Source organism: Dendrobates tinctorius, unplaced genomic scaffold (assembly GCF_039654945.1).
Source record: "Dendrobates tinctorius isolate UK_male_01 unplaced genomic scaffold, ASM3965494v1 ptg000040l, whole genome shotgun sequence".
Lineage (NCBI taxonomy): Eukaryota > Metazoa > Chordata > Amphibia > Anura > Dendrobatidae > Dendrobates > Dendrobates tinctorius.
The window spans coordinates 28736618-28764598 of record NW_027361708.1 but is presented as its reverse complement, the minus strand read 5'-3'; the positions used below and the strand labels follow the sequence as shown (position 1 = coordinate 28764598).

The 27981-nt window shown below is 41.8% G+C and overlaps 1 protein-coding gene across 2 annotated transcripts; it reads right to left on the bottom strand.

The window, feature by feature from the left end:
- On the bottom strand, nucleotides 1-27764 carry LOC141088760 (protein NDNF-like). Of its 2 annotated transcripts, XM_073574922.1 has the most exons (5): nucleotides 27639-27764; nucleotides 26775-26925; nucleotides 22622-22802; nucleotides 2338-2465; nucleotides 1-1630 (listed from the first exon to the last, which is right to left on the bottom strand). In XM_073574922.1, exons 2-5 carry the CDS (start codon nucleotides 26779-26781, stop codon nucleotides 279-281), a joined length of 1668 nt encoding a protein of 555 aa, XP_073431023.1. In that variant the 5' UTR covers nucleotides 26782-26925; nucleotides 27639-27764; the 3' UTR covers nucleotides 1-278. The 2 variants fall into 2 exon arrangements, with proteins under 2 accessions (XP_073431023.1, XP_073431024.1); XM_073574923.1 differs by lacking the exon at nucleotides 27639-27764 and having other exon boundaries at nucleotides 26775-26999.
- Between the last annotated feature and the right edge of the window lie 217 nt (nucleotides 27765-27981).

The following is a 27981-nucleotide window of genomic DNA, read 5'->3' as shown; positions in this document are numbered from 1 at the left end:
ACCCACTGTATATGTCAAATATCTATGTATTTGTTTTCAAATGTTTCCGCTTAATATTAAATTAAAGATCTATAAACCTTGCTAGAGATTACAGTCCAGCTAGATTATAAAATCATTCTGACATGAAATTTTCAAAGTAAATACTAGCATTATATCTGAGAAGTCTACTCAATAATGTATACAGTTTTCATTGTGATGTCTAGTGCCAGATCCTCCTCAGCTATTTAGAAACTTCCATTAATGATAAATATATATAAAAACAGAAAAAATCTAAATCTTCAACATATTTTTCTTGTTTTCACAATTTTACTCTGGTATCTAACCAGCAATCCTGAAGAACCAATAAGATAGACATCAAATAGGTAGAGCATGCCTCTTTCTAAACCCCCAATGGTTTCTGTGGTTACTGCTTTTTGTACATTGATTTCATGGAAATATTTGCACAAAACTTTCTCTGATTTTGGCCGTGATACTGGCCCTGAGCAATTGTCAACACTGGCCATTTCTCTCCAAACTTGGTCTTGAAGTTTCTTCTTGTAGACACAGTACATATTCCTTTCTTGGGTCCCAAGCCAGGCAATTGTTATTGAGTTACATGTTCTCAGTTTGTTGAAAGACTTGATTTTCAGACTATTTGGAAAAAAAGGGAATAAAGATTTGTGCATATGGGATGAAGCCTGAATCATTGCAGATGTGTTTGCCACTGGTTCTCCTGGCTTGAAAACAGCCAAGTATTTATCCATAAACTTACCGTGAAGGGTTATATGTCTTAAACCTTGAATAGTTTCTGAAACCAATAATTTACCATTTTTTGATATCTGAGCTCGCAGTTGGCCTTGGCATACTTGGAATGTGAAGTGGACCTTTTTATGCAATGCCTGATACTCAAAGCTATATGGTTTTGGTCTTTTGCCATCAAACTTAATTTGTACTATTTTGCCATCCTTTAGGGGAATATCCTTTGGTGTAGGTTCCAACCATGTTTTTGCAAAAGTGCCCGTATAGGCAGCACTAGCATTGGTCAACAGGTTAACTACAAATACGTCAAAGTAATATTGTGTGTTTGAGCTCAAATTTGATACTGTGTAGGTATTTTTGTTGCCAACGCATGTCTGCCTAACCTCGATGTTGCTGGTTTTGTGAATAATATGTAAATCACTGTTTAATAGGAGCATAACCCGTTGATTTTCATCAAGATATTTTGAGATGGGGAAACTTGCTAATTTTGGCCATTTCCTTCCCGCAGATCGAATAGCTGTATCAGCAGCACACATACTTTTATAATTATGCTTTTCATTTACTAGAATACAATATTCTATGTGGTCCTTCTGCTTCACTGCTGATGGACTTGCTTTCCAGACCAAAGAAACAGAGTTATGGTTGAGTGTAGTGACATCAATCCTTGGATCTCCTGGAAGTTCAGGAAAAAGATTTCCATGTGCCAAGTCTGTTGTAAGGTACACTGAAATGTGAGTGTCTCTCTCAGTAGATAAAAACTCAAGGACAAAAAGTGAAGAATATGAAAAAGTTCCCACATAGTTTTCAACCGAGTTTCCTTTGTAGTTGAAAAGTGTAGACACAGTCTTGTAGTAGGCCTGGTTCTTCGAATTATCATATGGTCGATATTTTGCTGAAAATGAAAAGGTTAACAAAATTATTACTTGATATAAAACTATGGATTAATATTTATTGGTAGCTATTTCTGATGTCAGTCTCTAAATTATAATCCCTGGGGTTTTGCTTGGAAAATGGATAAATTCATCATGGAAGAAACAATGAGGGCAGTTGTAAGTGCTTTTTACTTTTCAGGCTGGGTGTAATGTCACAAAGTTGGCTCCTTTCCCCTTTAATTGCTATTCAAGAGCAATCACTACACTCTTATGCTGCATTTACACTGAAATATTATTGAGAACGATTATCGTTATCGAGATCATTCATTGGATGTCAGCAAGTTTACTTGTTCATTGCAGGATATTATACAGTGATCAGGAGGGCATAGATGGTAGCCATATGGTAAACCATCTCTGCCTACTCTACGGGCAGTCTGGCTGTGTCTGACATCAAGCTATTTGCTCTTGCAGCTGCATAATGTTGTGCAGCTGCTTTACTACTATGTAGTGACATTTTAAAACGTCACTACAGAGTAGAATGTGAACCGCCATGTATAGAGTGTATGGGCAGGTTGGAAGTAGATAAAACAGTGTGAATCATGAAAATTTACAACATCAGAATACTTTTAAAAAATATAATCTTGAAATCTAATGCAGTATCTTTCCCAAACATTATCATGTATTATTTATCCCATATATTATAAGAATTAAATCACCGCTTTGTTACCTGCTGCTTTTCCATGAAATGCGTGAGATTCTTTGTAGTGTAAAATACTCCATTCAATTGGAACATCACAGGGTGTCACAGTGATGGAGAAATGAGAGCTAGGGTTTTCTCCCAATGTAAAGTAGTACCTGATAAAATAATGGATAAACCATTAACTGCATATATTGCAAAGCAAAGTACAGTATACTAAAGTACTGTAGAAATACAGATATGCAGGATTGTACTAGAGTTCACTAAACTTTCCAGCAGAAGTCATTATGAGCGGCACCCTCCATCTGCATATGGCATATACTGTACGTATACTTTAGTTGTATCATAAATTTTGTTACTAGAATTGCATACACTGGACATATCAATAAGGCCCGTTTCACATTTCCGTTTGTTGCCATCAGTCAAAATCCGCCGTTTTGCAAAAAAACGGATCCGCCATTTTCTTTGGCAGATCCGTTTTTTCCCATTGACTAGCATTAGCGGCGGATTTTGACAGATGGTCATCCGTTGGATCCGTTTTTTGACGGATCCGCCATAATTTTGGCGTCCGCTGACTTCAGTGGATGGACAATGAAACGCTTTTTGGCTGCGTAAAAATAGTGGATAGCAACGAATCCGCCGCTATCGGCATTCGTTATAATGGTCGCCTATGGGCAGTGGATCCGTTGCCAACTGTTTTTTCACGGAATCCAGCAACGGATCCGCTTTTTGACACTGAGCATGCCTTGTCAGAAATTTAATCCCAAACTCCGCTCTGGTGGCGGAAAATCTCTCTCCTTTAAATTTCATCACCTTGCCTCCAAAAGCGGATCCTATGACATCCGTTTGTGGCAAAGCGGAAACGGATCTGTTTTTTCACACTCTGGCGGATTTGGACTGACGTCAAAAAACTGAAATGTGAAACAGGCCTAAGGTGTGAAGGGTGACTGAAAACAAACACGTAAAAATAGTAGACCGTATAGATATTTAATTGGTGTTAGATAGTGATGAGCGAGTGTGCGAGTCTAGATAATAAAGTATCTTTGGCGCGCTCAAAAACTATGATTGAGTCGCCATGGCTGCATTTCTTGCGACTGCTTTTGCGGTTATTATTAGAAGACTAGTAAACCTGTGCTATATAGTCTTTTAGATAATGAGTTCGGTATAACCCAGCCCACACCACTGATTGGCAACTTTCTGCCTATGCACAGTATACAAAGAAAGCATCAGTGGTGTGGGCAGGGTTATACACAGCTCAGAATCCATAGAACTGGTAGCTCTGCAGTAGATAAAAAGTGACTTCACCAAAACTGCAGCAAGCAACCCAGTAACTGGCACATTATTGGAATCAGGATGTATGCCCACACAACATACTGCTCTCACATGGGGTAGAAGAAACCTGATGACAGATTCCCATAAGTTTTGAGCTAATAAAGTATTTTTTGTAAATAAAAATGTATTTACATTGTAATTGTTGTGTCAATGTAAATTGTTTGATCCTTAAAGGGACATAACATATGGGCAGTACTAGGGTTGATTTGCTTATACAATTATTAAGTTGTAGTTGGATGAAGAAATGGATAGACCCATTTAGTTTACACCAAGCAAACAAATGTAAAGCACAAACCCATCCTGCGGAAAATTGAAGAATGGAAACAGTTATCATACTGCAATTGCAAACCAAAGTTTATAGATATAGCTAAAATCAAAACCTACCTGATTTTTGTTTTAAGCAATAAATGTGAAAAATAAGAGTGAAAATGATATGATGGATGTGAATTTCATTACATATTATTTACAGGCATCTGGTAGGAGAGACATGTGGCAACATTTAAGCGAAACAATAAATAACTAACTTTTATGTTAACATGGAGCTTTTACCTTGATGTTCAGAACTGAAAGATTTTCCATTCTTTGGAATTCATCAATAGTGTGATATCTTATAAAAAGTAAACCTCATCATTCTCATAAAGGAAGGATGCGTGTATTTCCTATATGAAACACATTTGCTCTAACGGAGCAGAGCTGTAATTGGTTGTACAGAAAATAGCCAGTTGGAGTAGACTCCATGATGTGTGACGCAAAGGAACATACAATTTATGGTTGCTCCAGATGGCAGTAGCCACAATACTTACAACTCCCATGGTCACACCAAGTTTCACTCACCATAATACAGTCCCCCTCAACACACATTATTTTTTAAAATCTACGGGAAACATTTGGGAGAATTAAACCAAATAAAGCTCAAGGTGCCCCCAACTATTTAACGTCATGTACAGACTGCAACTTAACCTAGACAGACATTATTTTAAAAGGGTATTCCCATCCAGAACAGGAAACACCAAAAATAGAGAGAACATGAGGTACCAGTGTGATGAACCGCAGGGGGATATCTCTCGAATCCCACCACTGCCACCAATATCTGATGAAAAATATACAAATATCGCAGGGAGAATATATTTAGTTATCCCACCTCTGCCACCAATATGTCACCAACAGCAGGGATTTATGTATATCCCACTTTCCAGTTCCGGTTTGGAACTTGCAGCTCTCCATCACCCTCTTACCCTCAGGTCAGACAGAGAACTGTACCTAGGATAAGTAGTCGCCAGACGGGTCACCTGGATGTGTACTGGCTATTAGGTATGCTGCAGTGAGGGAAATATAACTACTCCCAGCCGCAGCCAGGAAATACGCTTATAAAACCCGTTCCATCACTGCCAGCTTTACCCAACAAGCCCAGAACACACTTCGCTGCCACCAGCTCCAATTTCTTAATTAATAATGGGTCCGGAGCCAATTCAAATTAGTAGCGTAATTCACTTCAGAGGACGTGACAAGTACGTTACAGAGCAAGGAGAAACAAAGCTAGTAATTTTATATATTTTACTCCAAAAAGGTAGGCAGTGTTTACAAAAGGTATAAAATAGTATTACAACATGAGACAATTGAAATATGTGCAACGATTACAAAATAACAGGGATTAAAGGAAGAAAAGCACTTACATTTGCTTAAGTCATTTCATAGCAGACCATGCGGTCAGGGGAGGGGCAATACATCACAGCTCATCACAGAACCTCTCTGTATCAGGGTTCCAGGGCAAAGACAGCTGCCAAATGAGCTTACACTATCTTATACCTCCTGGTCGTGACACCACTGAAGGGGCTGAGTTATGGGAGCCCTCCTCTTGTCTCAGAGGGGCTAACACGTTCTGAAAACTCATAAGTATCATATCTCAGGGAGGGAACCTCGTATAGTGACGACCAACGTATCATCTTACTCAGCATGACGTTTGTGTTCATTTAAGTCCAAACCTGAGGTGCCTGTTTGAACTGCTTAAGTACAAATTCATTTCTTGGATTCTGTTGAAGCTGGAGTCTAGAAAACTACAGGGTGGGTCGCTCTATTGAAGCACATCCCAAATATGTAACTTTCATACTTATAACCCCAACTGGGGTCTACATATGCCCTAATATTTAGATCTTAAATCAACTCTATCATAGACAACAGAGCACAGGTTTCAGACAAAGGATTGTATTCTGACCCCCTCAGCACATTCTTGAGAGAGGGGGAGGAAGGAATTTAGTATTACATGCAGGCGAAGTGAAGGAAGCTAGGGAGAGAGCTCGCAGCCGTGACAGGGGGGAAGAAGGAGGGGTGTCAAAAGCCCACAGCGCATGTAGCAGAGCTGAGTATATGTGTGAATGGAAAGTTCTAGAAAGGTACCTTGAAGGTGAGCATTTTCATAGTATCATTACAACCAGGTTCGATCTAGAAAACTGGTCCCCATTGGGGTGGTCACGGTCAGAATTCCTGTACAAATGGATTTCAATTCTTATCCTCTGTCCACTGATAGTGGTGCACATTAGGACCCATTCTCAAAATAGATGCAGGACCCGTTGGTGGGATTCACATTTATGATATATGTGTGGAGTGTTTCGAGGTTTTTTAAGATGCTTTGCATGCTTTTTTCATGTGTTTTTTTAATATCATAATATATACGCAAATAGAATAATAATAATAATAATAATAATAATAATAATAATAAGTAACTATGTCTTTTTCGATCATCCATGACAGCACCACAAGAGAATTACAGGGAATAAGTGCTCAGTGAGGGACCACAGTCTGCAGAACCCTTCTCCCAAAAGTAAGAAATCAGATCAAATCCATAGTACTTATAAAAAAAAGGAGAAGACCATGTTGCCACCTTACAAATCTGCTCGATTGACACACCTGATCTCTCCGCCCACGAGATTGCCACAGCCCTTGTGGAGTGAGCCTTCAACCCTTTTGGTACCGCTTTGCCACATGCTGAATAAGCAAAACTCATGGCCTCTGTAATCCAACCAGCTATTGTGCACTTTGAATATTATGCCCTTTCCGGGGTCCCTGAAAAGATACAAAGGTTCACCTCACTTAATCACAAACACAGCTTTGGAGCTTTTGTCACCAGGCACACTGAGTGTAGAATGATTCAAAAGGCTGACTATTTACCTTCTAAATCCCACCCTGGGGTGGAGATATGGTAAACAGCCTTTCACTCTTCAGCTGTTCACAAAAATACCCAGCCCTTAACAGGGCAGATTAACCCTTTTCAGCGCTTAGTGTGCTGAAGCATTTTCTCCAGGTTCATATCACTGAAGCCAACATCCTCAGTGATACAGAGAGTTTCTTACTTAGATATAAGATTGGATGCTCCTTCCTATTTATCTCCTGGGACAACACAGCTCCCAACCCGACCACAGAGGGGACCACAAGCTCCTTAATGAAGTAAGGTGCGAACAAGACTGACTATTTACACAGAGTGAGCTTCAACTCCTGGAACGCCATTTCAGTTTCAGAGGACAACTTGGTCATCACCTTCTTCATGCCCATAAGAAGGTCAGTTAGGGGTGTGGCTCTCATGGCAAAATTCGAGATAAAAAGACGATAGTATCCCACAATTCCTAGAAACGCCCTATCCCGTTTCTTGGAGATTGGTTGCGGCCAGTTTTGGATTGCGTCTACCTTTTTCACTTGCAGCTTTATTTCGCCCCTTCCGACGATATAGCCCAAGTATCTTGCCTCTTCTTTTGCCATGGTGCACTTCTTTGGTTTTATGGGAAACCATGCCTTCCTCAGCACATCTAGTATGATCTGAACCTCCTGCAGATGACTTCCCCAATCTGGGCTGAAGATCAAAATTTCATCCAGGTAAGCTGTGGAGTACTTTTTGTGAGGGGCTAGGACCAGGTCCATGGCCCTCTGGGAGGTAACTGGGGCTACTTGCAGCCAGGCTCGGTCTGGCCTGGCGGGGTATCGGGAAATCCCTGGGTAGGCCCTCCCCTTGGCTGTGCGAAGGAGCCAGCCAGGAGGAGAAGAAAAAAAAAGGGCGCGGACCCTTTAAAAGAGCAGGGAGGCGCGCACGCAGCGTTCATTACCTTAATCGCCATGGCGCACATCCCGATTGATAGTGGCATGTGTGCGCCTGGCGTATGACGTCAGTTTCATGCGACGGGTGCACACATCCACCGCTGGCCTCTGCTATGTCAGCGGCCATTTTGCAATGAGCACGCCGGCCGCCGACCTGCAGAGGAGGAGGAAGACGCCAGTGTCACCGCTGGGAGCGCAGGCAGGTAAGAGTGAAAGATTTTTTTTTCTTCTCTCTCTCACTCTCGGGGGGGGCCCTGGAAGGATGCACATAAGGGGGGCCTGCATGGATGCAAATAATGGGGGGGGCCCTGGAAGGATGCATAAAGCAGGGGGGGGCCTTGAAGGATGCACATAACGGGGGAGGCCTGCATGGATGCAAATAACGGGGGGGGCCCTGGAGGGATGCACATAACGGGGGGGCCTGGAAGGATGCATATAACGGTGGGGGCCCTGAAAGGATGCACATAACGGGTGGGCCTGCATGGATGCAAATAACGGGGGGGGCCTGGAAGGATGCACATAACGGGGGACCTGGAAGGATGCACATAATGGGGGGGCCTGGAAGGATGCACATAATATGGGGGCCTGGAAGGATGCACATAATGGGGGGCCTGGATGGATGCACATAATGGGGGGCCCTGGATGGATGTAAATATCGGGGGGCTGGATGGATGCAAATAATGGGGGGGCTGGATGGATGCAAATAACGGGGGGGCCTGGATGGATGCACATACAGGGGGGGCCTGATTGGATGCCCATACAGGGGATGGGGAGGCTGGATGGATGCCCATACAGGGGGGAGCCTGGAAGGATGTACATACAGGGGATGGGGGGGGCCCTGGAGGGATGCACATACAGGGGATGGGGGGCCCTGGAGGGATGCACATACAGGGGATGGGGGAGGGCGGCTGGAAGGATGCACATACAGGGGATGGGGGGCCCTGGAAGGATGCACATACAGGGGATGGGGTGTCCTGGAAGGATGCACATACAGGGGATGGAGGGGGGCTGGAAGGATGCACATACAGTGGAGGGGGGTCTGGAAGGATGCATATACAGGGGATGGAGGGGGGCTGGAGGGATGCACATACAGGGGAGGAGGTCTGGATGGATGCTCATACAGGGGAGGGGGGCCTGGATGCAGGCACATACAGGGAAGGGGGAGCCCTGGATGGATGCACATACAGGGGGGCCAGAATGGATGAATGTACGGGGGGGCCAGAATGAATGAATGTACGGGGGAGGCCAGGATGGATACATGTGTGGGAGGGAGATAGGATGGATACACATGGGGGCCAGGGGTAGGACAAGGGGCCAGGATGGATACACACATGGGAGGGAGGGGCAGGACAAGGGGACTGGATGGATACCCATTCGGGGGGGTAGATATGTGGGGGGCCCAGTTGGATACATATGGGGGGCCAGGATAGATACTGTATATGGGGGGCAGGATAAGAGACGAGGATGGATATATGAGGGAGCCAGGATGTATATACAGTGGGGCAAAAAAGTATTTAGTCAGTCAGCAATAGTGCAAGTTCCACCACTTAAAAAGATGAGAGGCGTCTGTAATTTACATCATAGGTAGACCTCAACTATGGGGGACAAACTGAGAAAAAAAAATTCAGAAAATCACATTGTCTGTTTTTTTTTCATTTTATTTGCATATTATGGTGGAAAATAAGTATTTGGTCAGAAACAAGCAATCAAGATTTCTGGCTCTCACAGACCTGTAACTTCTTCTTTAAGAGTCTCCTCTTTCCTCCACTCATTACCTGTAGTAATGGCACCTGTTTAAACTTGTTATCAGTATAAAAAGACACCTGTGCACACCCTCAAACAGTCTGACTCCAAACTCCACTATGGTGAAGACCAAAGAGCTGTCAAAGGACACCAGAAACAAAATTGTAGCCCTGCACCAGGCTGGGACGACTGAATCTGCAATAGCCAACCAGCTTGGAGTGAAGAAATCAACTGTGGGAGCAATAATTAGAAAATGGAAGACATACAAGACCACTGATAATCTCCCTCGATCTGGTGCTCCACGCAAAATCCCACCCCGTGGGGTCAGAATGATCACAAGAACGGTGAGCAAAAATCCCAGATCCACGCGGGGGGACCTAGTGAATGAACTGCAGAGAGCTGGGACCAATGTAACAAGGCCTACCATAAGTAACACACTACGCCACCATGGACTCAGATCCTGCAGTGCCAGACGTGTCCCACTGCTTAAGCCTGTACATGTCCGGGCCCGTCTGAAGTTTGCTAGAGAGCATTTGGATGATCCAGAGGAGTTTTGGGAGAATGTCCTATGGTCTGATGAAACCAAACTGGAACTGTTTGGTAGAAACACAACTTGTCGTGTTTGGAGGAAAAAGAATACTGAGTTGCATCCATCAAACACCATACCTACTGTAAAGCATGGTGGTGGAAACATCATGCTTTGGGGCTGTTTCTCTGCAAAGGGGCCAGGACGACTGATCCGGGTACATGAAAGAATGAATGGGGCCATGTATCGTGAGATTTTGAGTGCAAACCTCCTTCCATCAGCAAGGGCATTGAATATGAAACATGGCTGGGTCTTTCAACATGACAATGATCCAAAGCACACCACCAGGGCAAGGAAGGAGTGGCTTCGTAAGAAGCATTTCAAGGTCCTGGAGTGGCCTAGCCAGTCTCCAGATCTCAACCCTATAGAAAACCTTTGGAGGGAGTTGAAAGTCCGTGTTGCCAAGCGAAAAGCCAAAAACATAACTGCTCTAGAGGAGATCTGCATGGAGGAATGGGCCAACATACCAACAACAGTGTGTGGCAACCTTTTGAAGACTTACAGAAAATGTTTGACCTCTGTCATTGCCAACAAAGGATATATCACAAAGTATTGAGATGAAATTTTGTTTCTGACCAAATACTTATTTTCCACCATAATATGCAAATAAAATGAAAAAAAAACAGACAATGTGATTTTCTGGATATTTTTTTCTCAGTTTGTCTCCCATAGTTGAGGTCTACCTATGATGTAAATTACAGACGCCTCTCATCTTTTTAAGTGGTGGAACTTGCACTATTGCTGACTGACTAAATACTTTTTTGCCCCACTGTATGTGGGGGGCCAGGATGGATTTATGGGGGACAGTTCAAGGGACCAGGATGCATACAGTATATATGGTGGGTCAGGATGCATATATAGAGCGGCTAGGATGGATATATGGGGGAGGGGGCCCTGATGGATATATGAGGGAGGGGCAGGACAAGGGACCAGGATGCATATATATGGGGGGGCCTGGATGCATATATATGGGGGGGTTGCCAGGATGCATTTATGGGGGAGGGGGCCGGGTTGGATATATGGGGGAGGGGCAGGACAAGGGCCCAGTATGCATATATATAGGGGGGCCTGGATGCATATAAATGGCTGGCCAGGATGGATATATGGGGAGGTGGTGGCCAGGATGAATATATGGAGGAGGGCATGATGGATATATATGAGTGGGCAAGAATTCATATATGGGGGAAGGGACCAGGATGCAGATATATGGGGGCCCAAGATAGATTTATGGGTGAGGGGGCAGGGCAAGGGACCAAGATGCAGATATATGGGGAGGGGCCAGGGTGGATATATATGGGGGGGCAGGTTGCATATATGTGGGGCCAGGATGGCTATATGGGGGGGCAGGACAAGGGACCAGGAAGGATATATGCGGGTCCAGGAGAGATATATGTTGAGGCAGGACAAGGGACATATGAGGGCCAATATGTATACCTGGGGAAGCGGGATCGATATCTGGGGGCCAGTCTGGACAAGGGACATAGGGGTTCAGGCTGGGTGAGATTATTAAATAAAGGGGGCCAGGATGAGGGACTTTATTACTGTTTGGGGGCCAGAATGAGGAACATGCTATATTAGTTTATTGTGACAAGTGGGGAACATAATTTCTTTAGGGTCCAATTAGGGACATTATTACTACTGTAATATAATTTACTTTTTAGGAAATGGTTTTCCATGGTAGGAACAAAAGCGGATCTTGTTACTGTGCAGGGCGGTACTACGTTGCTTTTCTTCTTCATCTGCCATAGTGTAGAAGTCAGGGAAAAAGTAAGGAAAATGCTCTGGAAGCGATGAGCTATTGATGACTGTGTTATTTTTTGCAGAGACGAGTCCTGGCTGGAAGAAGTGACGGCGGTCTGTGCTGGTTGAAAAAAAGCAAAGATGAAGGACTTCAACTACAGACGTCACTGGTGAGTCAGTGTATTACATGCACACACACATTATACACTATATAATGTGTACAGAGCGCCTTTGTATAATGTTACTGGTGATCACTGTATTACCTGCACACTATATGCTATATACAGAGGTCCTGTGTATAATGTCACTGGTGATCACTGTATTATCTGTACACTATATGCTATATACAGAGGTCCTGTGTATAATGTCACCTATCCTGTGGAGCCCATGGATCGGTGATAACTTGTTCTAACCAAAGAACCCCATTAATGTAAACTGCTATAATTATACATCCCATTTGTGGTGGCGCACAGTAGATGTACAGGAGTCGCCTGTGTTTTACAGCCGATGCTCCACTATAATGGGGATAATGACTGACAGATATTTGTATATAGCTGTAGGGTGGGCCCTTAGAGTCCATTCCCCTGGTGGGCCCCAGACACCCCAGTCCGACCCTGCTTGCAGCCCAAACTGCATTCTTGGTATACTGAAAGCAACTGTCAGGTATAGAGAAGGTTGTCTTCTCCTGGGTACTTTGAGACAGAAGGATTTGCCAGTACCTTTTGTTTGGTCCAGGGTGGTGATATGTCTGGCTGACACAAGCCTCTCAATGAGTTCATCGACACGGGGCATCATATATGCATCAAATTTGGACACCTCATTTAGCTTCCTATAATCGTTACCAAAATGGCAATCTCTATCAGGCTTCGGCATCACGTCGATGGGGCTGGACCCATCAGCTCTTTGACTTCTCTGTGCTGCTCAGGCTCAACATTCCCCCCTCACTTCCTTCTAAATCAACTTGTGGCCATCTTCCGTAATTCGATACTGCTTTTGGTTCACCCGCAAATGCAGTTCCGTCAGGATTTCACTCTCAACAACCTCCACTCATCCTGACAACTCCAAAAACAGGTCCTGGTTCTGCTGAAGCAGTTCTTGGCACTGTTGCTTCTGGGCTGCTGACAGGGTCTCTGCCACTGCTACATTTTCGACCTTGGCTTCAGGATTTGCCCTCAGTCACATACTGTAGCTTCCACTGGTTCCCTTTCTCGCCACGGTTTAAGCAGGTTGATATGTTCCACTGGGTATGGATTTCCTCTCTCTGAGTTGTGGACCTTGTAGTTGATGTCACACAGCTTTTTGACCACCTCGTATGGCCAATGCCACTTTGGCCTGAAATTAACTTTCAACCGTTGGCATCAACACCAACACATGGTCTCCAGGGCTAAATTGTGTCCGCCTTGCTGACCTACTATAGACCTACAGGACGTGTCCAACTCTGGAGATAACCACTTAGCCCTTCTACCTTTCTTTTCCTTATGATCCTCTCTCAGGGTCAGGAATCTTAGGGAATCTTTAACTTCTGCCCTAATGATGGACCTTAGCTCAATGGTAACGTTAGTGGTCTCTTCTGCTACCGTTTGCTCTATACAAGACTTACAAAGTCTTTTCTGGTAGGAATCCGGCAACTCCACTTAAAAAAAAAATAAATGGCAAGAAGAAAAAACCTTATTACAATGGGAACTTTCACAAAAATCACTTACCACTTTGAGGCAATGATCAAGATTAAAAGAAGGACACATCAACCAATTGACCTTATCTGGAGGCTGAGAAATCGTCCACTTTACTGGAGCTCTTCTGACTTGACCTGCTACCCCATGCAGTGTCACGTCTTTCACCAGTGCAGCCCCTACATCCACTGCAATGGCTCTACGCCGCTCCACCTGCTCTTGGGGCTTCCCATATTGTTGCTGTGGCTCCTGCTGTTGCCCGGTGCTTGGCTCCATGTCAATCTAGAGACTGCCGGAGAACAAAAAGTGCTCACCAGTTGGTCTCATCACCACTGAATGCGGGACCTGCACGCCAGGGCCAGCATCAGCAAGTGCCAGAGTCCTGAGTAGGCGTAGGGGCCCACTTGCCATGAAGGACACCGGCATGCTTTGGGGGCTCAATATCTGTGCCAGTGCCAGCGCCCACGAATGGGCCTCCCCGCTTGATCAAAGCCCCGGCACTTGCAATACTTACCTATCCCCACTCCACTTCTGCATTTCCTGACTGTGACGTTTAGGTCAGAGGATGCAATGATATCATGTCTGTGTGCCATCTGCCTAAACAGTCACAGTGCAGAGAGTCAGAAGATGGACGCCGTGGAGCAGGGAGAGTCCAGAGCAAAGCAGCGGTGAGAGGTATTTCTTTCTTTTCTAATGTTTGGAGCATTATATACGAGGACCATCATACACTGGATCATCATATATGGGGCCTATTATACACAGTAGCATCATATATGGGGCCCATCATATATGGAATATTATATGTGGGGATCATTATACACTGGAGCATTATATATGGGGCCCATTATACATAGGAGCATCATATATGGGGCTCATCATATAAGGAGCATTATATGTGGGGCCCATCATATACAGGAGCATCATATATGGGCCCATCATACTCTGGAGCATCACTGATTGGGTGGATCAGGGAAATGGTGTAGATATAGTATATCTTGACTTCAGCAAAGCATTTGACAAAGTATCTCACACAATCCTTATTGAAAAAAATGACTAGGTATGGAATGGACAAGGGAACTGTTAGGTGGATTCATAACTGGCTTAGTGATCGGACCCAAAGAGTGGTCGTAATGGCTGCATATCCAGTTGGAAGAATGTCTCAAGTGGGGTACCACAGGGCTCTGTATTGTTCAACATCTTTATCAACGATTTAGATGAAGGAATTGAGGGTTAACTGATTAAATTTGCTGTTGACACAAAAATAGGAGGGATAGCTAATACTAGAGAAGAGACAGAGAGGATTCAAAAATATATAAATAAACTGGAGCAGTGGGCAGCAACTAACAGAATGGTTTTTAACAGGAAAAATGCAAAGTACTACATCTGGGCAATAAAAGTGAAAAAAGCATATACAGAATGGGAGGAATAGGGCTAAGCAACAGCACATGTGAAAAAGACTTGGGTATACTAATAGATCACAGACTGAATATGAGTCAACAGTGTGATGCAGCAGCAAAAAAGGCAAATGCAATTCTGGGATGTATTAACAGAAGCATACAGTCTAGATCACGTGAAGTCATTATAGCCCTCTACTCCTCTTTGGTCAGACCTCATCTGGAATACTGTGTCCAGTTTTGGGCGCCACATTTTAAAAAAGACATCAGCAAACTGGAGCAAGTTCAGAAAAGAGCGACCAGAATGGTGACCGGTCTGCAAACCCTGTCTTAGGAGGAAAGGTTGCAGGAATTGGGAATGTTTAGCTTGCAAAAGAGAAGACTGAGAGAAGACTTAATAGCTGTCTACAAATATCTCAAGGGCTGTCACATTGTTGAAGGATCATCGTTATTCTCATTTGCACAAGGAAAGACTAGAAGCAATGGGATGAAACACAGATTAGATACTAGAAAAAACTTTTTGACAGTTAGAGTGATCAATGAGTGGAACAGGCTGCCACAAGAAGTGGTGTGTTCTCCTTCAATGGAAGTCTTCAAACAGAGGCTGGACAGACATCTGTCTGGGATGATTTAGCGAATCCTGCTTTGAGCAGGGGGCTGGACCAGATGGCCAAGGAGGTCCCTTCCAACTCAACGATTCTATGATTCCAGGAATCCAGGATATATATAAACAGAAAGATAGTGAGGAAACACTTAGCTAACCTAAATGAATTCAAGTCTCCAGGTCCAGATGAATTACATCCCAGAGTACTGAAGGAGATAGCAGAAGAAATTTTTGAACCCCTCTCCATAATCTTTGAAAATTCTTGGAGAACAGGAGAAGTGCCAGAAGACTGGAGAAGAGCAAATGTTGTTCCTATCTTCAAAAAGGGGAAGAAGGTGGACCCAGGCAACTATAGGCCGGTGAGTCTGACTTCTATACCAGGAAAGATCTTTGAACAAATTATTAAACAACATGTATGTCAATACCTGGATAAGAATGAAGTGATTAAACAGAGTCAGCATGGGTTTGTAACTAATAAGTCATGTCAGACTAACTTAATTTCCTTCTATGACGGTATCACTGATTGGGTGGATCAAGGAAATGCTGTAGATATAGTATATCTTGACTTCAGCAAAGCATTTGACAAAGTCTCTCATACAATCCTTATTGAAAAAATGACTAAGTATGGAATGGACAAGGCAACTGTTAGGTGGATTCATAACTGGCTTAGTGATCGGACCCAAAGAGTGGTCGTAAATGGCTGCACATCCAGTTGGAAGAATGTCTCAAGTGGGGTACCACAGGGCTCTGTCCTGGGCCCTGTATTGTTCAACATCTTTATCAATGATTTAGATGAAGGAATTGAGGGTAAACTGATTAAATTTGCTGATGACACAAAGCTAGGAGGGATAGCTAATACTAGAGAAGAGAGAGAGAGGATTCAAAAAGATTTAAATAAACTGGAGAAGTGGGCAGCAACTAACAGAATGGTTTTTAACAGGGAGAAATGCAAAGTACTACATCTGGGCAATAAAAATGAAAAAAGCATATACAGAATGGGAGGAATAGGGCTAAGTGACAGCACATGTGAAAAAGACTTGGGTATACTAATAGATCACAGACTGAATATGAGTCAACAGTGTGATGCAGCAGCAAAAAAGGCAAATGCAATTCTAGGATGTATTAACAGAAGCATACATTCTAGATCACGTGAAGTCATTATTTCCCTCTACTCCTCTTTGGTCAGAACTCATCTGGAATATTGTGTCCAGTTTTGGGCACCACATTTTAAAAAAGACATCAACAAACTGGAGCAAGTTCAGAAAAGAGCGACCAGAATGGTGACCGGTCTGCAAACCCTGTCTTATGAGGAAAGGTTGCAGGATTTGGGAATGTTTAGTTTGCAAAAGAGAAGATTGAGAGGAGACTTAATAGCTGTCTACAAATATCTAAAGGGCTGTCACATTGTAGAAGGATCAACTTTATTCTCATATGCACAAGGAAAGACTAGAAGCAATGGGATGAAACTGAATGGGAGGAGACACAGATTAGATATTAGAAAAAACTTTTTGACAGTTAGAGTGATCAATGAGTGGAACAGGCTGCCACGAGAAGTGGTGAGTTCTCCTTCAATGGAAGTCTTCAAACAGAGGCTGGACAGACATCTGACTGGGATGATTTAGCGAATCCTGCTTTGAGCGGGGGGTTGGACCAGATGGCCCAGGAGGTCCCTTCCAACTCTATGAGTCTATGATTCTATGATTCTATATACTGTATGGGACCCATTATTCACAGGAGCATCATATATGGGGCCCATTATACATTGGAGCATTATATATGGGGTCCATTATATATGGAGCATTATATGGGCCCATCATACACTGGTGCATCATATATGGGGCCCATTTTATATGGAGCATTATATGAGGCTCATCATGCATTATATGGGGCCCATTATATATGGAGCATTATATGGGGACTATTCTGCAGGGAGCATTATAGGGGGCCCATTCTGTATGGAGCAATATATGGGGCCCATCATATACTGCATAGAGCATTATATGTGACTCAGAGGCGTAGCTGGGGTTTTGGCTCAGGGAGGCAAAACTTCCAGTGGGCCCCTAATCAGGTAACCTTGATTACAACTGGGTGAAGCACCCTAATAGTGGAGGAGAACCTCAGCAGATGACAGTGCTGTTGCTGAAAATAATTTCTATATAAAGATCAATATTGATATTACCACCATATGATCAGTGGTAAATACCAGGCCTACAGAACATATAATAGATCACAGCACAGTTACAGATAATCCACTTTTCACATCTTTTCCACCTGACCCAGACCGACATGACGACTTCTTCCAGCCAGGACTTGGCTGCAGAGATTACAACAAAAACATATTTCACTTCTCACAATTTCAGCACTGTCACCAATGGGACTATTCCCAACCTGCACAAACTCCACAACCTGCTAATACCCCAATGCTGAGCTGCTGTTGCCGTATGTGTCCCTATTACTGCACCTATTGTGTGGTTCTCTGTGCCCTCTAAATTCTAAAGCAACCCTTTAGAATATAGTTATGCCAGGTGAAAGCGCCATACAAAACAATGCCCACATTTTGCACCCTAGAAAGTAATAATGCCATCTGTGTGCCCCTTTGACAGTCACAGTAACCTGAGTTCCAGTATAACAAAGGGTACCCACTTTACATTTAATAATGTCCCGAGTCTCTACCTGTACAGCTCCCTATACACAGTATGAGGCTCTCTTATACACAGTCTAATTCGCCCACACTGTATGTATATATATATATATATATATTCCTTAGTATCCCCCAAACTGTTTGATAGCTCCAACACTGTAATCTCCACACTGTATGATGGCCTCCTAGATAGCCTCCATATAGTATAATGTAGCACACAATCCTCAATATAATCCTCAATAGAGTATAATGCACTCCCCATAGGTCTCCATGTAATAAAAATGTACTCCCCATAGGCAGACTCTATATAGTATAATGCATCCCCCATAGGCAGACTCTATAGTATAATGTACCCCCATAGGCAGACTCTATAGTGTAATGCAATCCTCATAGGCAGCCTCTATAGTATAATGCATCCACATAGGAAGACTATAGTATAATGCAGCCCCTAATATAATGCACCTCTATAGGCAGCCTATATAAAATAATGCAGCCCCTAATATATGCAGCCTTATAGAATAATGCCGCCCCATAGTAGCCTCTATAATATAATGCAGCCTCTACTATAATGCACCCCCATAGGCAAACTCTATAGTATAATGTACCCCTAATATAATGCATTCACATAGGCAGTCTCTATAGAATAATGCAGACCCTAATATAGTGCACCCCATAGGCATTATATTATGGTCTGCATATTCTATAGGCAGCCTCTATAGAATAATGTAGCCTCTAATATAAGGCACCCCCACAGGCAGCCTCTATAGTATAATGCAGCCCAATAAAAAAATAAATACAACACTCACCTCTCTTCCTCCTGGTTCCTCCGCTGCTCTGCACCCCCGCACATCTCAGGACTGCAGGTGCCGCGTAGTGATGTCATCACAACCCCCTGTCAGTATCGCCATCAGTGATGTCAGACCATGAGAGGGGATGATGGGAGCAGGAGCGTAATGCATCTAGCCAATACAGGTGATCTTGCGATCACGGGCGTTGGGCACACTGCAGGCACCTGGCCCCACCTCCTGCTGGTGTGGGCAATATGAAAATCACACCTGAACCTAGATAAAAAGGGGACAAATTGACTTGTTCTTTGCATTGTGTGTCTGTGTGTGCCACTTGAAGCATGGAGAACAGAAAGAGAAGAGAACTGCCTAAATGACTTGAGAACCAAAATTGTTTAACAATATCAACAATCTCAAGGTTATAAGTACATCTTCAGAGATCTTTATGTTAGTTTCTTCATGTTGTGCATCATAATCACAAAGTTTACAACCCATGGCACTGTAGCCAATCTCACTGGACGTAGATGGCAGAGAAAAATTGATGAAAGGTCACAACACAGGATAGTCTGGATGGCTGATAAGCAGCCACAATCTATTCCAAATAAATTCAAGCTGTCCTTCAGGCTCCGGGTGCATCAGCGTCAGCTATCAGTCAACATTTGAATGAAATGAAACGATATGGCAGGATACCCAGGAGGACCACACTACTGACACAGACATAAAAAAGCTAGAAAGTAGTTTGCCATAATGTACATGAAGAAGCCAAAATCCTTCTCGAAAAGCGTCTTTAGCTTTTTGGTAAAGCACATCTTTCTACTGTTTACCAAAAACAGAATCAAGCCTACCAAGAAAACAACACAGTACCTATAGTCAAATAAGGTGGAAGTTTAAAGATGTTTGAGGTTGTTTTGCTGCCTCTGGCACTGGGTGTCTTGAATGTGTGCAAGGCATCATGAAATACAAAGACTACTTAACGATTTTGTGCTGCAATGTAGTGTTTAGTGTCAGAAATGTGAGTTTTCATCCTAGTTCATGTGTCATCCAGCAGGGCAATAACCTCAAACATACTTCAAGTAGCACCCAGAAATGAATGGAAACAAAGGGCTGGAGAGTTCTATAGAGGCCAGCAATGAGTCCAGATCTAAATCCAATTGAGCACCTGTGGAGAGATCTTAAAAGTGCTGTTGGGAGAAGGCACATCTGGAGCGGTTTGCAAAAATAAAAAGTGGTCCAAAATTCCAATTAAGAGGTGTAAGAAGCTTGTTGATGGTTATGGGAAGCGACTGATGGCAGGTATTTTTTCAAAAGAGTGTGCAACCAAATATTAATTTGAGGGTGCCCACAATTTTGCCTTGAACATTTTTGAGGTTATGTGTGAAATTATGTCCAATTTGCAATTTTTTTCCTCTTTTTTTGTGATGTTCCAGTACATATAAAGGAATTAAACACATGTTTAACAAACACTTTTGGCCATGCTTGTGTAAGATACAAGAAGAAATGCTACAGCTTTAATATTTATGACCAGTAGCAAGACTATGAAGGCAAGATTTCCAATTTAGGGAAATGGAAATATTGAATCAAAGTTTATGAATGACTATTCCAGCACTGGAAAGTTTCATTTTGGCCATGGTTTAAAGTAAGTGAAAGAATGGCAAACTATAATAATGACATCAATGGATTGAATATTTCTATATTAAAACTAAATATATGGAGATGTAGTTCAATATTTAACTTAACTGGCTGTAAAGAAAAATTGCTAAGAGCGTAGCTGGTTACTGGCACAAATCCCAGAGTTAGCTTCATCCAGTGGAGTTGGGACTAATTTTTAGAAAAAGCTTAAAAACATAATTGTGAACACCTTGATTTGGGACAGTGAATGGGTCCTAGGCAGACCTGTGTGCACAGAGGCTGTGCAGTAACACACAAAGTCCTGTGGAGTACTATATAGCCGTCAGCACCCTGAGCCGTTTAATTGTGCCTTTATAAAACATTGTAGAAAAGGGGAGAATACCTATATGGTGCAATATCAAAGAGGGCAAATTAAAAGATTTTTGATTCATACATATTATATTGGCGGCATTGTCCAAGACTTTAACAGTGATGGCCTACCCTTAGGATAGGTCCATCAATGTCTGATCAGTGGGGGTGCAACTCCCGACATTCCTGCCAACTAGATGTTTCCAGTGACACCAGTGGCAGGAGCTGCACAGCTTCATCAATGGAATAGTTACCCAGGCCGGTTATGGAAAATTTGCCCCAGTGATTCAAAGAGGGGCTTGATATGCAGTACCCAGCTGTGGCCATTATGTAGTGGATGGAGCTGTGCTATGCTGTTCCGCAACTGAGCAATTCCAGTTGTCACTGGTACCCCAATAAGCTCATATGCGGGGGTGTGAGGTGTTGCACCCCCACCCATCAGACAATTGTAACTTATCCTAAGGATAGGCCATGTTAAAGTCCCATGCTACCACTTTACGTTGCATCTAACTCAGTAATCGTGAGTATGACTATCTAAAGTATTTTGTTGGTATGGATCCCATTAACACCTTTTCCTGGAGCTACGGTCAATGAACAATTATGTTTTTAGTTATGTTACTCGCTTTATAGCTCCAATTACTTTCCAAACTGCTTTTCAGAAATCATCTTATTCTTGTCATCAGTGCTTTCCTGCTTTCAAATTGAATTTCATGAAATTAGCCAATATTCTTTAGCACATTGACTCCAGTTTTTGTGTGCTGGAAGAGTTACATTAGAACTGTATAGACCTTTATGGTTCTCATATTGAAGCCTCATACAGTGCAGCACAAAGAGGACTGCGCAAAATTACACAATTATCTCAAAAGTCCAATTTTTGCACAGTACATGCTGAACATCACCTTATTTGTTCCCTTTTTTATCCTGTAATATTCCCATTTTTTCTGCTTTTTAAACTAAGGTGTATTGACAAGTCTGACACATGTGTCTCCATTGCACGGAAAGGAAATCTAGAACATATTAGCATGACACATTGATACAATTCATGCCTATTCTACAAATTTGAAATATTAAACTGAAAAAGGGTATCAACAGTTACATAAAAGAGGTTTTTCTATATACCATGGAAGTTTCTGAAAAATAAGCCCAAAATGCTTATCTTCTGACCATTGGGAATACAGTGTCAACTCCATTACGGAGATATAAGAAGACTTTTCAACATCTGAAACACATAACTTCTGGCACAGTCAGATGGTTTAGCTGTCTCTTCAGGGGCGCTTTATAGGCCTCCATATCTGCTTTTCGTTAAAGCACTAATGGATACAACAGAACAATGAAAGTATAGGGTTAAGTGGGGCAATGGCTCTGGCGAGTCTCAAAAAAGAGTACAGTTAAAACTCAAAACAAAGACAAAACAAAGTCGTAAGAAAAAATATATATGTGCCGCTTAAGAAATGACAGTGGATGAGTCCTTATGATGACCATTGATATGAACCAGCTCCATAACGCTAGGAAGGTCTAATTGTTAGTAAAATACATTAACTTATCAACTGGATACTGTACAGTCCTAGAAAGTTGCAACCGGGAGCCTGACATTATCCGTGTGTGCAGTGATTTGTGAATGTAACACGCCATATTGATGTACAGAGACATACGATTTGATAGTTTATTGCATTTTAAAGAAAAACTTGGGCAGAAGGTTTTCTGACACCAAATAATGAAGACCCCAGCTAAGATGAACACAGGAATAATATGTTCTTACCTTTTTGTAATATCCTTCAATAGGTAGATTGTGGTTTCCCTGCCATCTGGTAGAATAAGGGAGTGATAAGGGTTGAAATAAATCTTCCCATAATCATCAAATGTTGGTAGGTTGGAATGAGACATACATCCAGACAGAACAGCAAGATGAACAACCCATAGTAGCTTGTATGTTTCCATGCCTATGGGAAACAAGAATTAATCAGCAGGTTATCTGGTCAACGATCAATTGCCTTTGTCTTCATGTGAAATATGCTCCTTACATGAGAGAAAAAAAATCATCAAGGTGTGAATCAATTAAAGGCTACATTTTTAAAGGGAACATCTTACTTGAGTCCAGCACCACTGCAGGACGGCTTCTCCCTGCATCACTCCAGATCTCTCACATGGATGCACTTTAGGAGAGAACTGCCAATCAACTAGACTGTTGCAGGAAGAAGCCACCCAGAATTCGTACTGGACTAGACTTGCCTTTCACCATGGGCAGCATGAATCAGATGACAAATTCCTCTAATGGAGGTCTTCATCAGGTTGAATATGTAATATGTACGATGGCATGATGACAATGCTTTTCCCTTGTGTTCTAACAAGAAATGGATGTATAAGTAGTGTTCTTATCAGGGTACACATCATTGTATGTAGGCTATATTCAGGCCAGGTCTGACATTGAAGTGGATGACAATATGACTACATATAAGATGCTTGGGATGAATGATATAAAAAACCCTTTGGTTTTCATTCTTTTCTATTGATTTTGTATAAGTACCGTAGATGTCCTCTAGATGTGTGTTCTCCAGTATTTGCTTCCACTAATCTCATCATTCCTGGATTTCCATTTAGACTGTCCTTTCTTACACTTGGACATATGACCTTTCCTGGATAACAAGTAATCGTTAGTCTGACTGCAATTCCTCCAATCTATTTTTTAGCAGAAGCTCCATTTGAAAAGGTTAACAAGACCTGGGTCAAACTAATTTACAGTTCATTCTCACTGTGTTTCCAGTACACATGTTCCTGTTTACACTTTGCTTCATTTCGTCGGCCTCAGGTCCTTCTTTCCCATCTGTCAGAGGTTGTTTTGAAGGTTACATTTAAGAAATACTTCAGCTCTAGGTTTATCAAAATATTTTTTTTTTGTTATCGATGGAGAATGAAAGAATTGTGACAACCTTTGAGTTAACAACAGATGTCAGGAACGCCTGAGGTTTTTTAAGGAACTGTTCTTTATGCAATGGAAAACAATTAGAACATTAAGGGGTGCAAATATTCTACAGTCAAGTCTCTAAAAAAAAAAACATGCTTTAAGAAGAACAACGGATGTTCCTTTCAAATAGTTCTATTTTCATTTCTGTGCATTAGAGGTGATTCAAATTTTCGCTTATGATTATGATTTGCTAAATTAAATAATGTAACAATTAATGTAATTAATCTGAGATTGCAGGGAGAAGTTGGCATATTTTGCTATGGCTTTAACTTTGGAAGATAAGGCTGACCAGATAAGATGTCTGCTCCAAGTGTAATGACATATTTCTGCTGAAGACTTTTGGGAGTATTTTTGTGATACACAGAATGAGGCTGCGGAAATGTAATGATGGCTGTTACATAGAGGAGCAACATGAAGCTCTCAACCTCCAGTGCATAATTTGGAACAGGGCCTTATCACATCATTTATAGCACTGGTCTCACGTGAGTCAGAAAAACACTTTGAGCCCTTTCAATCTCCGTGGCCCATGAGCAACCATGCCTATCAAACAGACCATAGTTACACCCCTGCCTTTCATTTAGGCAGCAGGTACACATTCAATGCAATCTGTGCCCATAAGCAAGATTTTAGGGAGATAACCTTTAAGCAGTGACAATCCCTTTAATTTTTGTTTCCTAAATCAATGGTGCACTTGACAATAAGCAACTTTGTAAAATATCTTATAAGCAAAATCTGATTCCTTATCCTCCTGGATTGATATTTCCCTGACATTTTATGGAACAAATCTGTATTTAGCAAAGATAGGCTTTCCAATTACTGAGATAGTAGATGGCAGTTAGTGCTTTTAAATTTAATGGATAAGGGGGAGGAGCTAGAGGCAAGATTTTTTGAAGCTACAATTACAGTTCTACATAGAATGTTATGAGCACCAATCTGTCATTTCCAATCTCATTGGGAAAATCTGAATTCACTGACAATGAATGATCATCAGTCCAGAAAAAGAAAGTAGCAGATTTCTCTAATATGACATATTGCAATGTTTCTTATTTTCACATGTACTATTGGTTTATGAAAAAGATGGTTACTGTTTAAAACTGTCTTACAATATTGATTGAATCATAGAATCATAGAATCATAGAATCGTAGAGTTGGAAGGGACCTCCTGGGCCATCTGGTCCAACCCCCTGCTCAAAGCAGGATTCGCTAAATCATCCCAGTCAGATGTCTGTCCAGCCTCTGTTTGAAGACTTCCATTGAAGGAGAACTCACCACTTCTCGTGGCAGCCTGTTCCACTCATTGATCACTCTAACTGTCAAAAAGTTTTTTCTAATATCTAATCTGTGTCTCCTCCCATTCAGTTTCATCCCATTGCTTCTAGTCTTTCCTATTATATTTGCTATTTTCTTTCAACGCTCCGTGATCTTTAGAAATGTTTTGTCAAACTGGACAGGCTGGATGTTACGCCCACACAAATGATTAATTTTTTATGGAACTTTCTTATGTCAGGTAATAAGTGAAACTAAATATAGTGATTTCAGTCATCTCCCCTCTTAATAATGGCACTGAATCCCATCAGCAACATTCATTTGCCAGACTGAAAAACGAACTAAACCTAACTGGCAGTCAAACAAAAGTTTTAACCCTTTTTATGATCTATGACATATAGGTTGCTTTCCCCTCTTTGATGTGGGCTCCGTCTTTTCAGGCACATGACAGCTGATCTGATCAGCTGACATGTGCCCCTAACAGCTGCAGGTGGAATCAATAACCACCTGCGACTGTTACCATGCAGAATGCTGCTGTCAATCTCTGACAGTGGCATTTAACATGAACGCATCGGAAGTGCTTCAATAACCCCACCCATCGGTGTCTCTGTCACATGATCGTGGGGCGCTGATAGGTTGGCATAAGATACGGGGTCTACAGGAGATCCTCGTGCTTGACATTGCCGATCTGCTATGAAGCCCTGCTATGTGTGGAACAAGCAATGAGAAGATCGCAGCTTCAAGCCTCCTAAGGAAACTATTGAAGCCAGTAAAAAGTGTAAAAAAAGAGTTTTTAAAAATATAAAATAATATAAACGTTCGAATCACCCCCATTTTGCCCCATTCAAAATAAAATAAAAAAATGAAAAATACACATATTTGGGATCACTTGGTTCAGAAATGTCCGATCTATCAAAATTTAAAAATGACTAATCCCATCGGCGTAATGAGAAAAACAAATTCAAAACGCCAGAATTACTTTTATGTTGCCCGCCACAACATTGCAATAAAATGCAACAATTGGCGATCAAAACATTGTATATATCCCAAAATTGTACAGATGAAAAAAAAAAACAGATTTCATAATAAGGTCTCAGAAAATGTCCCTTTTTTTTTTTTTTTTTTTTTTTTTTACAAACATTGGATTTTTTTTCACCTCGTAAATAAAAAGATCTTAGACATGTTTGGTTTCTACAAACTCATAATGATCTTGAGAATCCTAATGGCAGAAAAAAAAAAATTGTGAAATTGCTCTTTATTTGCAATTTCACAGCATTTTGTTTCCCATTTTCCAGTACTCTATATGGTAAAACCAATGGCGTCATTCAAAAGTAAAACTCATCTTTCAAAAATCTATCCCTCACACGACCATATTGAAGGAAAACTAAAAAGAAGTTATGGCTCTGGGAAGAAGGGGAGCAAAAAATCAAAACTCAAAGATGGAAAATCCCAAGGCAGTGAAGGGATTAAATTATTGATTTTAGTTGCTAAACTTTTTTTTTCCCCCCATTTCCCTTCTTTATCTATAGACATAATCCATACTGAAGCAGCACAAAGAGAGAGTGAGAAGAGAGAAAATGAGAAGAAAGGAGAGAGAGAGAATGAGAAAGAAAGGAAAGAAGGAAAGAAAGGACATAGACAAGTTAGTGTCATATATATGAATATTGGAGAATATTAAACCTACCTCCCATTGTGGAGAAATCACTCAGCCTGTGCTTTACTCCTCACTATATTCTGGGCTGCTCATGCTTCTAGGAGTAGGGCACATGGAACAGTCCACCAGACAGCCACCTTTTCATAACGATCGACTCCTTTAGATTGAAAGCTATCTCCTCCTAGATATCAAGCGTACAGCATGAATGGCTTCGGAGAATCCCCTGTGGTCTACGACTCAGTATCCCAGTTAGTTAGCGACTAGCTTCCCTCCTCTCCATGTATTAAAGAGTTGCTTGTTGGCAGATTTGCAGATGGATAAGGGCTTGAATGAGAGACAGAGAGGGAGAGAGAGGGGGGCACACACTTAACTCTTCTGCAGCTCCACACAATAGAGATGAAGGGTACCCAGCCTCATAATATCAATAATCCGGTATTACTGTGAGTGCAATAAGACATTGTAGATCATGTTTAATACCCTGGGGTGCTGGGATCGACCACCTCCTCCCCCATTTGCAATCTCATTAAAACATGTGATATCTAAAAAGGAATGTGTTGGCTGAATACATTTAAGTAAGTGGTTCCTGCCAGAAGAGGAGCGCCCAACATATTTACATTAAATGAAAAGCATGATCATTACAATTTATATTTATGGAATCCCACAGGTTACCTTCTATAAATCTTATAGAGGTGTGTCACCCTGGGTTAACTTTAAGCTAGCAGCTAAAACTATTTTTCATGATCGCAGCTAATGAGCTAATGTTTTGCATGACAAGGTAAAGCACTTGGATATTCTACATACTAGTGCATTAATATTTGTAATGTATTTCATGACATAGATGCAATATGGTTGTACAATGACAGACTTATTGATTTCTTGCAGAGTACACTGTACCTGTGGGTCATGAAGGCTTTTAATGAATTGACTTATGAGTCCTAAAATGCTTTCAATTGCACAGCTTTAAGCCGACTTTCTGATGCAATATTGCATTCATGACATTCAATTTTTCATGCCTTTAAATATAATCCGATCTGTGAAATAATATAATGATAATGAGCACTTTAAAAAGGAAAGTATATACAAAGAGTAGCTCAAACTTAGAGTTGTTTTATTTCTTAATGGGTAGATAGATTGATACTGTAGATGGATACCATCCATTTTCCCCGAAAATAAGACCTAGCATACCTTTACAGGATTTTCGTAGAAAATATAAGCATTACTTTAAAAATAAGCCCCA